The sequence below is a fragment of the Sander vitreus genome, chromosome 2 (genome assembly GCF_031162955.1).
Source record: "Sander vitreus isolate 19-12246 chromosome 2, sanVit1, whole genome shotgun sequence".
NCBI classification, from domain to species: Eukaryota; Metazoa; Chordata; class Actinopteri; order Perciformes; family Percidae; genus Sander; species Sander vitreus.
The window spans coordinates 18,165,324-18,181,461 of record NC_135856.1 but is presented as its reverse complement, the minus strand read 5'-3'; the positions used below and the strand labels follow the sequence as shown (position 1 = coordinate 18,181,461).

The 16,138-nt window shown below is 40.7% G+C and overlaps 1 protein-coding gene across 1 annotated transcript in view; it reads left to right on the top strand.

Annotated features, from left to right (window-relative positions):
- The window catches only part of ptprdb (protein tyrosine phosphatase receptor type Db), a 94,839-nt gene extending 79,030 nt beyond the window's left edge, over positions 1–15,809 (top strand). The window contains exons 30-38 of the mRNA XM_078259497.1: positions 1,681–1,800; positions 2,627–2,781; positions 4,565–4,850; positions 9,138–9,316; positions 9,871–9,997; positions 10,703–10,828; positions 11,081–11,235; positions 12,213–12,348; positions 12,465–15,809. Of these exons, the coding sequence (XP_078115623.1) occupies positions 1,681–1,800; positions 2,627–2,781; positions 4,565–4,850; positions 9,138–9,316; positions 9,871–9,997; positions 10,703–10,828; positions 11,081–11,235; positions 12,213–12,348; positions 12,465–12,533 (1,353 nt within the window). The 3' untranslated portion in view covers positions 12,534–15,809. The remainder of the gene's footprint in view (positions 1–1,680; positions 1,801–2,626; positions 2,782–4,564; positions 4,851–9,137; positions 9,317–9,870; positions 9,998–10,702; positions 10,829–11,080; positions 11,236–12,212; positions 12,349–12,464) is intronic.
- The last annotated feature ends 329 nt before the right edge of the window (positions 15,810–16,138 follow it).

Sequence of the window (16,138 nt, the reverse complement as noted above, 5' to 3'; positions counted from 1 at the left end):
ACCCTCAGATGCCCTCTTATTTCTTCTCTAAGGCAAGACCTATCTTTCTCTCCTTTGCTAATCCCTTTTAAAATGCAACCTCACCTCACCTGGTTTTCTCTTTACCTTTTTTCCTCTATTCAGTGCCATTGTTTCTGCTGCCCCCCCCCCCCTTTTTCTGTGCAAAAGCCAGTGCATTGAGTGAGAATGCAGAATTGTTTTCAACTCACCACAAGGCACTCCTAGTTAATTTGCTGTGAAATGGGTTTTATTGTAACTATTGCAGGTCAGAACCAGTGCACATTAGTGTTTACAGTTTGCATGATCACCACCTGTCTAGTGGCTATGAAAGAAGAATGATGTAGAAAGAAGAAGAGTCTTTCACACGCTGGATACTTGAAAAATCTGTAGTTCTGATGCAGAGTCACTACAGAATGAAGGACTGCAGAGCACCTAATTGTAATCTGTAGGCTGTTACTTGTGTCGTAAACATGATGAATCTTTAGTTGGTGAAATAAATTTTCTAAATTCAATAAAGTCATGACAACATTATGCAATGAAACAGTGAAAGCAGTCAATTTGAATATACTGTTTATTATCAGCCCACTACCTCCATATCTGCTGTTTTAGGAAGTAGTGGGTTGCTTGTTGGAGAAAATGATTTAATCTCATTTAACACCTCTCAACATTATGACATTATGTGTTTACGCATTAACAACACAGATGATCACAGATGGTCCCACTGTGGGACTCTTGCCAGTATCCTTCCTTTTAGCACCAATCAAACCACACAAGAGCAGGGCACAGTTGTGCTGATAGCCAATATACCAATGGATAATATAGTCTTCACACCAGGAAACCTGTTTAGTGTTTAGCAGGGGTCTGGTCCCACTATGTGGAGCACCGTTCCTGTCCCCACAGTGTCTTAAGGTCTGGTGGGAAAACAACAGTTGAAAAGCTGTAATTACAGCCTGAACGTCCCGGGCCAAAACGCATAATCCCCAGTCTGGAGCAGTGGAATGCAGAGCGAGCTGAGCTGAGCTCCCTGCTGTCTTTAATGTGAGGACTGGAGGGATCAGCACATAATGTTTGGTTTGGCCTGATTCTGCCAGGGCCCTCTACCCCCCTTTCCACCTCCTCTGGGATTTTTTCTTCTCTCCTCTGTGGTCTCCGAGGCTGAGCTGAAGAACTACAAATATGACCGCTTGATACAGGGGAGTTCTTGATGTTTATGATGTTCATGGATGCTGGGATTTGGTGAGCCGGGTGTAGTTTCGTAGGGATTTGTGAAGTTGGAATGTTGAGCAATATACAGCGTCAAATATGTGAGGGCTGAACTTCAGTTATCACTTTCATGCCACACAGTGTATAGTATTTAACGCACAATTTATGCAGGATAACACCCCAGAAAGCAGAACTCTCTCTCTCTTTGTCACTCTTCACCCCACACACTTACTAAAACCGCTTTCACACGCTGGGTTGTCGCTATATGCACATTTTTTCCGAACATTACTGTCTGAATTTTGCACAAATAAAACTCTCACAGATCTGCTTCAACACCCTCCTCCTTTTTTGCCTCTGTACACGAGCACACTCACCCAAGTCAGCTCTCTCTTTCTCTCTTCTTTCACTAAAATGTGTACAGATATACATACAAACTGCTTTGCATCTCTCACAGCTTCTTCCCTCTTCCCCTTGTAGGTGAAGTGTGATCAGTACTGGCCAACACGGGGCACAGAGACCTACGGCCTCATCCAGATCACTCTGCTGGACACAGTGGAGTTGGCCACCTACTCTGTCAGGACCTTCGCTCTTTACAAGGTAACTTGACATGTGCAGTTGAGTGTAATGGGGCTTGTGTGTATTGATCTGTTGAAATATTTATGCATACTAGTTTGTGTGTTTGTGCTTGATACTGTGGCCATGTCACATAAATATGCACTTGCCATTTGTGACCCACCATTTTTACCTTTTCATACATTATTTATCCTTCCATAGATTTTAAAGGAGTCATCATCCATAATAGAGGCCTATTTCTTTATTTTTTCTCTTTTTTCTTCATTGTCTAATTGAAAATGCTAGCCATGAATTATTGTTATTATTTTTGGATTGCATTTTAAAGGATAGGTCTGGTGATACTCTCTATTTTTCTTGTTCTCAACAAATCACATCAAAACGCCCAAAACCAACAATCAATTGATCCTACTAACAAGTGGACTAACGCCTGATGTACTGCAGCTTATTCCTCTGCGCCACAGACCTCCATCATTGCCCAAAAACTATAAAAAAATACATCAGTGAGCCACACTGTTGTTCTCTGCTACATTATTATTACCATCTGAGCACTGTAGTTTATTTTCAGTCAGTCCCACATACACCATCCTGCTGCTGTAAATACTCACTGGCTGGAAAATAATCCCCAAAAATAAACTTTTATCATATTACAGTAACAATGTTTCCCAGCTTTTCTAGGAAATTACTGAGCCTTTACGTCTTCAGTGAAACAAATGCACCTGGAGCTGAGTACCACAGATGAACACATTGTGGATTTTGGTCTTTTCATGGGAGACTATATATGTATGTTGACAATAACACAAATGTAGAGTAACACCAGCTTTATCTTCAACATGTGTCTCTGCTTTTCCAGAGTGGTTCCAATGAGAAGCGTGAGGTTCGTCATTTTCAGTTCACCGCCTGGCCAGACCACGGGGTGCCTGAACACCCCACCCCCTTCCTGGCCTTCTTACGCAGGGTCAAGGCCTGCAACCCTCCAGATGCCGGTCCCATGGTCGTCCATTGCAGGTGTGTGTGTGTGTGTGTGTGTGTGTGTGTGTGTGTGTGTGTGTGTGTGTGTGTGTGTGTGTGTGTGTGTGTCTGTCTGTCTGTCAGTGCTTTATCCATGTCTTTTCTTGGTTTAGTTTTGAAAATTCTTGTAATTCACTGCACTAAATTAATTCTTAAAATCACCAAGGAAAACAATCCAGTGGTTCCTGACCAAAAGAGAAAATACATTTGGTCCTTGTGTGTGTGTGTGTGTGTGTGTGTGTGTGTGTGTGTGTGTGTGTGTGTGTGTGTGTGTGTGTGTGTGTGTGTGTGTGTGTGTGTGCGCGTGCTGCGTGAAACACTTATTACTTTGTTATTTGGGGTTTTCAAAAGCCCAGGAGTGAAAATCAACAAGAGTCCAAGAGCACTTGTATAAAATCATTCATAGGTCCTGAACTGAAATGAGATTGAGCTGCCATTATGTAAACCCCAAACCATCCTCACTGGCTAAGACACCCATATTCCTGCCAAAACAACAGATATCATCTCAAAGGTTTTACAACAACGGCAGCCACCATGCTGACCCTCTTTTCCATAAGTAGCTTTCAGTGTTCACTATTTACAGTTTAAGCTGGTGAAGTTATATTCAAATGAGCAGCAGGAGGCTCACATGTTTGTTGGAGAATGATTGTGGAAACTTGTCATTGCAGTCTTGGTACAATGTTGAGTTCCAGAGCTGGAATGAAGCTGATGTTTGTTTTTACCAGGGAGTGAAGCAGAAAAGATAGAGAGTAGCAGAGGGAATATGGAGCAGAAGCTCTCAGGAGGAAGAATTAGTGAGATATAGGTGGTGGAAGGAAGAGAAGGAAGGGAAGAAAAGGGGATTTAGAAATGATTGAGAGGCAGAGTTTGCCAGTGACTGGGAGTTAGAGGAGAAGATATGTGCAGAATGAGAGAGAGGGTGAGGTCAAATCCAGGACACGGTGAATGGAAATGATGAATTAAAGAAAAGGAAAGGTGGAGAGAAAATGGAGTCTAAAAAGAAATGCGGGAGTGAAAAAGTGCTGGCGTGAGAGTGTTGGAAGGGTACTTGGGGAAAAGATAAAGAAGCAGGGAGATGAGGGCGGGAGGGGGGGGTGAAAAGGTTGGCAGGAGAGGAGCTCTTCCTAATCTTCCATAGCAGTCAGATGGAGTATCTAACAGGATTATCAGTCAAATTTAATTATCCCAGCAAGACTCCATCATAATGTGCCTTAACATATCAACCAGCCTCTGTATCAAACAATGGAGCGAATCTCATTCCACCTGAACAACACACATGCTAGTGCACACACACACACACACAAATTAATATCAATGTGTATGCGCGCGCGCATACACATTGATATTAATTTGACCATATAAAAAGGTTTTTATTCACTTGCGGAAATTTGCTTGGTCAGGGTATTTCACCATTTAGGTACTAGCACTGCAAAAATGTGAAGTGTTTGGGTGGGTAGCTAAATGTATTATATTTCTGGATTGTATGTCGATAGGAGAGGATATCTTCCTAATGCCAGTCAGACGGTGATGCTGACTCATCGCTGATGTCAATTTTTACGTCCTTTGTTGGAAATATTGCTGGCTGGCATCTTTGTGATACTTAGTTGATTCAGGCAAAGTATGTTAAAACTATTGCAATAGGCAAGAGGGACAGATTTGTACCAGGTTTGAAGACACAGCACACACTCAGGAAAATGATTTGCTCAACAATTCATACCTCATATGTTATGAGAGATCACATCACCACCTTGTACCCCTTTTTTTCTGCATTTTGGCTCAGTGCTGGAGTGGGTCGCACAGGCTGCTTCATTGTGATCGACGCCATGGCGGAGCGGATCAAGCACGAGAAGACCATCGACATCTACGGCCATGTCACACTGATGCGCTCCCAGAGGAACTACATGGTCCAGACAGAGGACCAGTACATCTTCATTCATGATGCACTGCTGGAGGCCGTGACCTGTGGAAACACAGAGGTGCCTGCGAGGAACCTCTACTCCTACATCCAGAAGCTGACGCAGATTGAACCAGGAGAGAATGTCACCGGCATGGAGCTGGAGTTCAAGGTGAGGACTAACCACCATGTCCTTGAAGGTTGTAAAATGTGGTCTGACTGATTTACGATGGTTCATAAAACCGATTAATGATGATAATCGTCACTGACGTCACTGGTCTCTGTAAGGGAGAGTTGCCTTTTTCTTGCCCCTCGCCACAGAGAAGGCCAGACATAAGGGGTTGCTACACAATAGCATCACTAAGATTGGTACTGTAGTTCAGTGCTTCCTCACGCTTCAGGAGAATGAATCAGTGTCTAAAGATGGTCTCTCTACATATTGGGCCATCCTGCCCCCAGTGTTTCTCATACATTGATTTATTTGTGTCGGCCCGTTTCTTTAAAATGGGTAAAATCTTATTTCATTGTAGAGCTGCCCAGCTCATTGATTTGCTCAGCACCCCCCCCTCTCTCTCTCTCTCTCTCTCTCTCTCTCTCTCTCTCTCTCTCTCTCTCTCTCTCTCTGTGTGTTACATTTGGACTCATCTGTGAATAGCCGCCTCCTCGCCATGCACACTTTGACTGCTTTACCACAGTAAGCCTCTGGCTTTAATGTTAGCTACAATAGCTGACATTAACCAACGTTAGCGCTTGTTACAGTGGATCAGCATAACGTCAGTTAAGTTAACTTTAACCAGGCAGAGAGAAACAGACCTACCTTAACAAACTTGCTGTTTGGGAGTTACAGGTGAACTCATGAAAGTGTCATACTCATATTGTGTCCTCCATGACATGCTTTATTAGTCTGGCTATCACCAGACCAAGCTCAATCGTTTAAGGTTGAAGATTAGTCTGGGGAGTCTGCTCTGTATTTTCTCTGCACAAGAGGTGTGATCATTGGGCATAGTTCAAATTACTCTGTACGGAATTGGATAGTCCTTCAACCAATCAAACCAACAATCCAGGTGACGTAGCAGCGACAGCGGCATCAACGGGTTGCTGCACTTCGGTGGCCAGCTTGTTGAATGTAAACAAAAAGCTGCTTGGTCGCTTCTATATCTTCATCGTGTTAAACCCGCCAATAGCGCGCCAGGTGGATAAGCCAGTTTGTGATTGGTTCCCACAATTTGTAACGGAAGCAGGATAGATAAACGTACAGGTTTCCAGCCTGAGCTGCAGGGCAAAATCAAATCGCCAGCAGATCGGGCTGGGTTTACCCAGTCTAATGCTGGATGTCAAATGGCTACAGCAAACTACAGCTCAAGAACAAAAGCACCTGGGATAAATCCACAGTGACATAATAGTTCATATAGTCAGTTGAAACAGCAAACATTTCTGTGTCTTACATGTCTGTGTAATGTCACCTCATCAAACAATGACAATGATGTCCACAAAACAATCTCACCTCAAAGCCTATTTAGTAGCTGTTCTGAAGCTTTCGACTGTATCACAGGGTCAACCTCAGCTGATTGAGTTTGCTCATTTACCTTGTAAATGTAGATGTTGAAACTCAACATGATTCTGAGCACCTCCAGCAAGTCTCATCCATGTTGACTTAAAGGTTGAGGATCAAATTAAATTCTTGACCTATAAATAAAGCAGCCAGTTTCACCCTGGAAGTGATCTATTTAGTAGCTGCTGGGAATTTTATAGGTAGATAATTATCTTAGCTTGAGAACAACCTTCTCCACAGGGACATACAGTATGTATGACCCTGGAATTCTTGACCTTGATAGTCACTGAGCATCTTTCCCAGGGCTGTTAGGGGTTCCTCCTCTGAGAGTTTCATATACTCAGGATGGATGGTTGGATTTGACGGGGATTATGGGATTGCACCTTTCGAAACCAAGGTAAGAGAGTTCTACTGAGGGTTTTAGCAAGCATCATAGTTTTGAACGTTTGATGGGTATACACAGAAAGACTATATAATGTTGGCCAGAAAGTTGCAATTTATAATAAAATCTTAGGGAAATATATATATATGGGCGTTTTCAAACATTAAGTGAGCTGATAATCAAAGTGAGAGCACCAAACACAGCCATCAATACACAAGCAAGAAGGACATAAGGGAGTGTTATTGAGTCATGTTATTTTGATTTTATTCTAGCTATTTTTATTTTGTTTACTGTGATTTACCTCTTGCCAGACGCATTTTTAGCCGAGCTGTCTGGTTTGGCTGGGTGGAAATAGAATTTAGCCATACAGGTATATATTGAAAGCAGGTGGCTTACATTTTTTTCCTGTAATGGTTTATGTCTGCCCAGACGCTCAGAGGGCAAAGTAAACACAAAGCCACTCTAAACAATCTCCTTCATCCTATTCTCCGGCATTCCTGTATTAATGGCAGCGGTCTCCTCAGAATGACAATGACGCCTTATATCGATGTAAAACATATGCCATAGGTGTCAGAGTCACCAGATTTCATCTCACTCAAACACATATGGTATAGAATCTGCACTTTCCACCTCCATCAACAAAACACCAAAAGGATGGAATTTCTCATGGAGGAGCAGCATCGCATCATTCAAATAAAAAGAAAGTGTGTGTGAGAAAGCTGTTCTGGCAGCTTTCGGTAATCCAACACCCTATTAAGACAGTGTTTTTGTTTCCTTTCAGAGAGAGGTTGCCAGCAGGGCATGATTTTATCTAAGCTTAACAGATGGTGAAAATAATGGGCATGTATCAAAGCAACAAAAAGTGTTGTGTGTCTGCCAGACTCCTATTGATAAGCCCAAGAGTCAAATTCAAACCAAATCACATGAGGAATTACTATCGTTGGCACTGGGAACTTTGGTTCAGAGTACCAATATGAACTGGTGAACTTGTGGTTGGTGTAGGATTTTGCAGCTTGATCTGTCTGTAAGAAAATAAGGTACTGCTGTTTTTCCCACATGGTCGAGCTCAGTTCATGAGACCCCATTGTTTCCCCCCAGAGTCTGCGGTTTCCCTCTGCTTATTCTCCGTTGTTCTGTCTTTCATTTTAAGCCATGTCATTGAATGGTCGAGTGTGAGAGAGAGTGTACAGTATGTGCTCACGTCTGTCTCTGCACCTATCCATATGAATGTGTGTGTTCCAGGTTTTTTTTTCCTTCGCTGGTGAAGGATCAACTGTGGTTCACATACATGCGTTGAGACAGTGTGGGGCCTTGTGGTTTCCTGCCCCCCAACTCTTGATTTTCTTCTTCCTCGTCTCGTTCATTTCATTACATTCCCTCTCCTATTCCCTACCACTGCCCTCGTCCCCCTATATTGCCCCTTTTGTTTATTCAATTGAAGATGTCTGACTAAATATCCTGAGGCCTGCTGAGTCAAGCTGATTTTCTAATCTCAGTTGTCCGTTATGCCAGTGGGAAACCAAGGCTTGTGCTAAATACATTTGAATGAGGTCCTTGAATTTGCCTGAACTTTTCTTCCATCCTTCCTTCTTTCCATTACTCCCCTTTTTTTCCTTTTTCTTTGGGTTTTGTCTGCTCTCACCAACACTACTTCTTAGGCCCATATCTAAGGATGTGTAAACATTTCTTCATTTTGTCCATCAGTGTAATATTTAAGGATGTCAAAATAACATTAATTTTGATTAATTAATCTGAGAAAAAATAACGCATTAAAAAAATTAACGCAGATTAATCCATTCCATATTGACGTTTGCATACAGACGAAAATCTGGTGCCACTGATATGTCTGCGCTTCTCTCTGATGCTCTGAAACAGACGTTACAGGAAACTCAAACCCCGCTGCATGTGACGCTAGTTAACACAATACTCAACAGCAGCTAACGTTAGCCTACCGCTAGCTAGTAGCTGGATTAAACACGGTTAAAATGCTGAGAGCTAACGCTAAACGGTGTAAAGTTTGACTGTGTTTTACTGTAGAGGATTCAACACCGGGATGTAACAATCTGTAGCTGCCGTCGGAGAGAAACAACACAGACGGTGAAAAAAAAACAAAAAAACAACACAGCCGGTTCAATGAAACTGGTAAACTACTGCCTCGTGGTGCATTTGAAGTTATTGTAAATGTCCTTTTCCTATCTGGTTGTTGTTTTTGTCGTTCAACAGCAATTTACTAGTGAAATAAGTTATTGTTATTGTTATACATTATTCTTAAATCATTTAATTTTGACCATATGGCCTTAGCAATAAACAAGCCGTTCTTTAATGTCACCAACTGTTGTTTAGTACCCTTTTTTTTTCTTTTCTTTTTTTACTTTCTTAAAAAGTATCGGTTCAGGCACCGTTAATTATGTATGCGATTAATTTTGATTAATTAATCACAGAGTATGTAATTAATTAGATTACATTTTTTAATCGATTGACAGCCCTAGTAATATTATAAAATATTGATTTATTTTCTGTTCCAGCGTCTGGCTAGTGCCAAGGCCCACACATCACGGTTCGTGAGTGCCAACCTGCCATGCAACAAGTTCAAGAACCGGCTGGTGAACATCATGCCCTACGAGACCACACGTGTGTGTCTGCAGCCAATCAGAGGAGTGGAGGGATCTGACTACATCAACGCCAGCTTCATCGACGGATACAGGTTAGAAAGAAACTGATCTGAACTCTTTTTTTTATGTTCCTATTTTCTTGTTGGCATTTAAGTTTGTTTAGTTCAGTTACTGTGTGAATACTCAAAGGTCTTTACAGAGATTTTTAACTCTGCATAGATAAGACAAGATAAGACAAACCTTTGTTGTCTGTTTACACTGAAAATGTTCTTGCATTGTCTGCTCCAACAATCAACAGGTAACATTTAAAACAAAACTATGGTCACCCAACAAATATCTGACACACCTTTTCGTCATGCGCGTGCACACACACACACACACACACACACACATACCACATCCAAACTTATTATTATGTAATATTATACTGTATATGATTGTTATGATTGTAGTCCCACAATGATTCAAAGATCACATGTTCATGTGGGGAGGTGTGTGTGTGTGTGTGTGTGTGTGTGTGTGTGTGTGTGTGTGTGTGTGTGTGTGTGTGTGTGTGGGAGGGGGGGGGCAGCATCATTTGAAGAAAAATCAGTAAAGAGTATGTAACTTCATGTAAAATTTTGAATTCATGTGTTTATGTTTGTAGGCAGCAGAATGCCTACATAGCAACCCAAGGCCCGCTGGCTGAGACCACAGAGGACTACTGGAGGATGCTGTGGGAACACAACTCCACCATAGTTGTCATGCTAACCAAACTGAGAGAAATGGGACGGGTATGGATACAAATACACACACAAACACAATTAGGTAATCAGGTACACTATGTAGGGTACATGTTAGTATGGATTGGCTCTACTGGGAAGCAAACTTCTACTGATTCTACTGCTGTAAGGGCTTGTAGCTCTGGTGATTGTAGGGACCAAATGTCAAAGTTAGTGTCAAAAGATTTCACAGGAATGATGTAATTAAAGTGTATAGGCTTTGAAGGAAGATCTAGTCAAAGAAACAATAAAACTCTTTGAAAACCAATTACATTATTTTAGGTGAGCTGCAGCTCATAAACAATGGACATGGTTTCTATGCACATCGACCCAAAATATGAGATAGGGATTTGTTCTTGATTGCATCAATTTGACCCAAACATGTACTGTAATATACAATATCACACTTTGTGCTATACTTAAGGCTCATTATTTTAATTGTTTATTTTAGAAAATGAATAATATATCTGTAATATCTGATAAACTACTAAAAACAGTATATGAATCATTGAAAATGCAAACAACACAGTTATTGAGTGAGAAAGAAATAATATCATATCTCATCTGACACAAGACTATCTTCAAGTGAATATTGGATTTCATTCAGTCAGGAAGAAATCTCTATGACAAAGTAGCCAGACATTGTTCTCCACACACTGAATCCCTCAGACATGATGTAAAGCTCTGAACAGAAGCCTCTGTGCTGTCCTCATGCAGGAGAAGTGTCACCAGTACTGGCCTGCAGAGCGCTCAGCCAGGTACCAGTACTTTGTGGTGGATCCCATGGCTGAGTACAACATGCCCCAGTACATCCTCCGAGAGTTCAAAGTCACTGATGCCAGGGTGAGTCATCAGTTTGTGCGTGTTTGTGTTTGTGTGTCATCAGGGGACTGCAGATGAAAATTAGCCTGTATGGCTAAATCTGACAAATTTTACATGTTGGACCAAGTGCTCATGTTATTTAATGTGCATTGTCTCTTCTTAAATAAAATAAAATAAATATAGACATGTGCAAGTGTGTATGAGGGTACCATTTGTACTGCTTTAACATTATTTTGGTGATTAAAAATAATAAAACACATTCTCTCTCTCCAGGACGGCCAATCGCGGACAGTACGTCAGTTCCAGTTCACTGATTGGCCAGAGCAAGGAGTGCCAAAGTCAGGGGAGGGATTCATTGATTTCATTGGCCAGGTGCACAAAACAAAAGAACAGTTTGGCCAGGATGGGCCAATTAGTGTGCACTGCAGGTAAGATTTATTCATCCCAATAACACCTCTATATATTCATACATTGTGTTTGTTGCATTCATTGTGACAGGTGGGTGAAAAATAAAAGATAAAGATAAATAAATGAGTGATAACAAATACAGATGAGAATGAAAATAATGATCTCAAACAACTTGATCAGCTATGGGAATTTTTTTTGGACTGGCCCTTTAAACAGCGCTCTCAACCACAATCATTTAAACACCAGATGAGGGAATGTTTTTTGAAGATTGATTCATTTCTCCAGTAGAGCCCAGATACTTGTGGTGGCCCAACACTGGACTAAGACACTGTATGCTTGTTTTTCGCTTGAATTTGTCACCCATCTGTACATGTGATCACTGTAGTAATGAAATACACACTCTAAATACTACCTACTGTATGTAAACAAACAACATTATAGAAAGATTCAAAGAGATTATGTGCCGTTGATAGTTTAAAACAAAGGTTTAGATTTATCGTTGACATATGCACTGATCAGAGATACTGTATGTAGCTGACAAACCAAAGGATGATTTCAGTGCCAGTCATGTTACCATATAATATTCTATGTTTAGGCTGCAGGACCTGATACACAGCTCTGAATTTTTGCATATATCTAACTATTTTTTGTTGCCTGTTCAAATCTACCCTAAATGAAAAATGTATGCTGCTCTGATCTTAAGCCATTAGCCTTAAGGTCACCGCCCTAGTCATGGGGCACAACTAGCATGTGTTCGCCTCTCTGTTAAAGCTGTACAATTATTTTTTTCTCCTGCTTATACATTGATAATACATACCATGTCTGATCTTTGCCATGTGTGAGCAAAAATCTGAATTAGGTCACTACTAATATAGCCAGTGAAAGAAACTTTTATTCAGTATATGATTGTGAACATGTCACTTCAGTTTATTACACTACATATGTTACAGTTCTAAATATATCCAGCTCTAAAAAGTTTCCACCTGTCCGCCCACAGTGCTGGAGTAGGGAGGACCGGTGTGTTCATCACCCTCAGCATCGTGCTGGAGCGGATGAGGTACGAGGGAGTGGTGGACATCTTCCAGACTGTCAAGATGCTGCGCACCCAGAGACCTGCCACCGTTCAGACAGAGGTGAGCTTCCGCGCTGTTATCACTGTCTCCCTTCTAGTTCATGCTCTCTTTCGAACACTCAGTTTTACTTTCAGTCTTCTCTGTCACTTACTTAATATTCTTCTGCCTCCCTCCAGGACCAGTACCAGTTCTGCTACCGGGCCAGTCTGGAGTACCTGGGAAGCTTTGATCACTATGCAACATAAACCCGAGTGGCCGTCTCTCATACCACATCCCACCTAGCGCACTTTTCTTCGGTCAAATGCGGCCTGAATTAATGCACTAGGCTGCGATGTGTCTTTGAAGATTTTTGCCACCACATGCAGAGTGAAGGGGGACCATCGGCTTTCCCGTTCCCAGAAACAGCACCTCCAACTGAGCCATAGCAACCTGCTTGACAAGGGTGTTTCCTTCCACCCTCAGCCCAAACACACCCATTGGTCAGTCTGAAGAAGCAACTTCAACCACTGTTCCAATCAGAATACTTGATCAAATATTGATTTTTTTTTAATTTGTTTCAGTGCTTTTGTGAGCACCCAGATTGCTTTACATTGTTTGGGTGGGGAACTCTCACCTTGTCCACCACCAGTGTAGCATCATCACCAACCTAAATACAGGACCCGGCTACAGTATTTAGCTGTCACAGGAAATTTAGATTTTTCTATCTTGAGGACTGTCTACAAATCCATCTTATGGAAGCCTCGTGGACTGAAAGAACTGGGACATTTGAGCACCAGAGAAGTGCCAACAGGAGACTGAAAACACAGAGCACCGTATTAAAAAGACAAAGAACACACATCCCAAAAAAAAAAAGACACCAAGAAGTGTTTTTTCTGTTTTGTTTTGGAAAAAGACTCTTGTTTCTTGTGAATGAAAAAGAAGATATTTCTACCATACAGTAATAAAAACCACCAGTTCAACCTTATGCTTCATGATTTAAGATAAGGGAAACTTAAGAGAGGTTTAGAATGCATACAACAAAGTAAAACATTATTTTAGTTTTTTAGAAAAATATAGATATGTGACTATCTTGTTGTTTTTTAAACTGGGTATTCTTTATGGCACGTTCTGGTTTTTTGTTGTTGTTTTTTTTTTTTTACAGATTTATGACTTTGTACCCACTGACCATACAAAAGCAAAGTTGCATTTTTTTCCCTGTGTAATCCAATGAGCTGTAGCGATTTCTTTTTAAAGTGATGCGGTACTGTTTTAAAGTGTACAATCAAATCTAGTGTGGAAAATGTTCACAATTCTATGAAAAACACCACTATTGAGTGTCAATCTCCTGTATTCTCTACCCACTCTGTTTTTAAAAACACACACGTTTCGCATGCACACAGGACTCTCAACCTCATTTCTATCTGGCCTGCAGTGTCAGAGAAGATGGCCATTTTTGAATTCCCAGTGGCAGACAGAGGTGCAGTATTCACTCTGCTGCTACCAGGAAGTCCCTAGAATAATCTCGCCAAGTTGTTCTGTGTGCAGGTCGAGAGAAAGCCAGATAGAATTACAAAGAGTATGCACAGAAAGAAAAATATGAAAAAAAATATTTATGTCCAAATAAGCTTCACAAAGATTTCTCAAGCAGGGAGCAAGAAAGGGATGTAGAAAACGGGGTGGAATGGAGGGGGGAGGTCGGAGAAGGAACACTTTTCTCACTGGAATGCTCACCTATGACTTTTCTCTCTGATTCAGTGTGCAATAAGTAGATGTATTATATATTTTTGTGTCCACTCACTAACTGCAGTTATATGCCATTATGATGACGGTGATATTGATAATGATGATGCATCATTTTCCAGACACAAGGATGTTACGCTTGATATGGTTCTCGCCACCGTTTGATGTGTCCAAACAGAGGGATGACCGCTGACCTCTTAGGAAGTAGATCTTTTATCATGTCACAACTCCAGTAGATGATGTCATCTTTCTGTGTGTCACGGCAACCAACAAATGATCAAACTCATACTTTAAACAGCATCTAATAAGTATTTTGATTTTAGATTTCTAGTGCCTTATATTACACGCCTATTTTGATAAAGTTACTTTAAAGGGTTTTTTGTGTATTTTATGTATGTATGCTTGTACGTATGTGAACTGAATGTTTATGTATATGATTTTGTTGTGTTACAGTATGTGAAAGTATCTTGTGTGTTCTGTTTTTGGCTGTGAAATTTTGTATGGAAGGCTCTGCATAGCCCGAATAGTTCTACTCATCACTTTCAATCCAGCAACAACATCATCATATCTCTTCTACATGAGACTCAACTACAGATAAAAAATGTGGTTTCAAAACAGGTTATTAGCAGGATGGTCTGATCATTTTAGACAAAAAAAAAGTTTGAATGTTGACTGTTTTTGTCTTTTCTTTCCTGGGACACTTGCCCAAACTTTGTGTGTATACTCAGACTTCAGTTGTTGGCCACACTGACGACTTTGGCACCGACTGTGAGCTGGCTCAGAAAAGTCATACTTACTCAGCTATTTGAAATCTATATAAAGCTCAACAGCAGTGGCTATCTTTGTCAGTTTGGAGAAAAAGCAAAATAGCAAACCACATGGATATCCATCCACCTATCCCACCTGAAGCCCTCCACCTAAAATCACTCAAACTGCTCATCTGTGTTCCTCATTCCTTGCCTACAGTTATATATCATTTTCCTATAGCGACAAAGGCTGAGAGAAGTTCAGGTGCTACGTCTCCAACAACACAGAACCCACATCATTGTTTTTGTATCTCTATTAATGTTTGACCATATAAGGGATCGTTGAGTTTCCCACCATCTAACAGTAACCCTGTTGTTGTTTTTGTATGCATGGTACCACTTTTGAGATGCCCCTTTGGTTGCACCTGTCATGGGAAGACTTGCACTTTCTCTCTTTGTACTATGCACTAATACTAGTATGCTATTATCTCTGATAGCCCCCCCCCCCCCCCCCCCCCAAAAGGAGTTTTACTTGAACTCAGTAAAGATGGATCCTGTAATGCTCACATGGTTGTGTATATGTAAATAACACAAAACACAGAGAGTAATTGAAATGCATAGATAAATGATTAAGGTAACCAGTGAATAAGAATCTATCAGATATACAGAGTGATATAATAAAAGGATGCACCTGAAATCACAGTTTATGGCACAGCAGAATGTGCAATACATCACATTGTGGATTTGTTGTACCACAAAAGAGAAGTTTCACAGAAGGTGTTCTATTTTAGCCCCCAATGTATAATGTAGATGGATAAAACTGGAGTTTATAAATTGTATAAAAATGAAAATATGGTGTGTTTGGATCAATTACCTCCGATTGGTCTATAAATGTAAACTTTTTTTTGGTTTGTTATCTGCTCCGAGTCAACAAGTGCTTTTTATTTTCTTACATTGGTTCTTGGAGCGCGTGAAAACCGAAAAACAGGTCTGGATTTCTGTTCTCTGTCGACACAAGTTTCATTTGTTACAAATAAACTCAAGTGAAATAATTGCTACTGCTGTCATTTTGTATATTTGTGTGAATCACAGTATTGTTATCCTATTCTTCCGTACAATTTCCAGTCACCTACTACTTCTGCATACTTTCAGCTACAAAAACCATTCAAATATCAAAATGTTCAGCTCTTTAAGGACATTTGTGCTTGTATTCAAATTTTCTCCACTATTTATAGTTTTTAAAATATTAAGCTTTTTTCTTTTTACATTGAAAGTCAGTGGCGCAATCTTTAAATCCTCCTCAAGCTTCTTCCACTTCTAAATGCTACTGCTTTCACATGCTTTCACCTACAGATGTCATTCAAACGTTAAACTATTCACAAAAC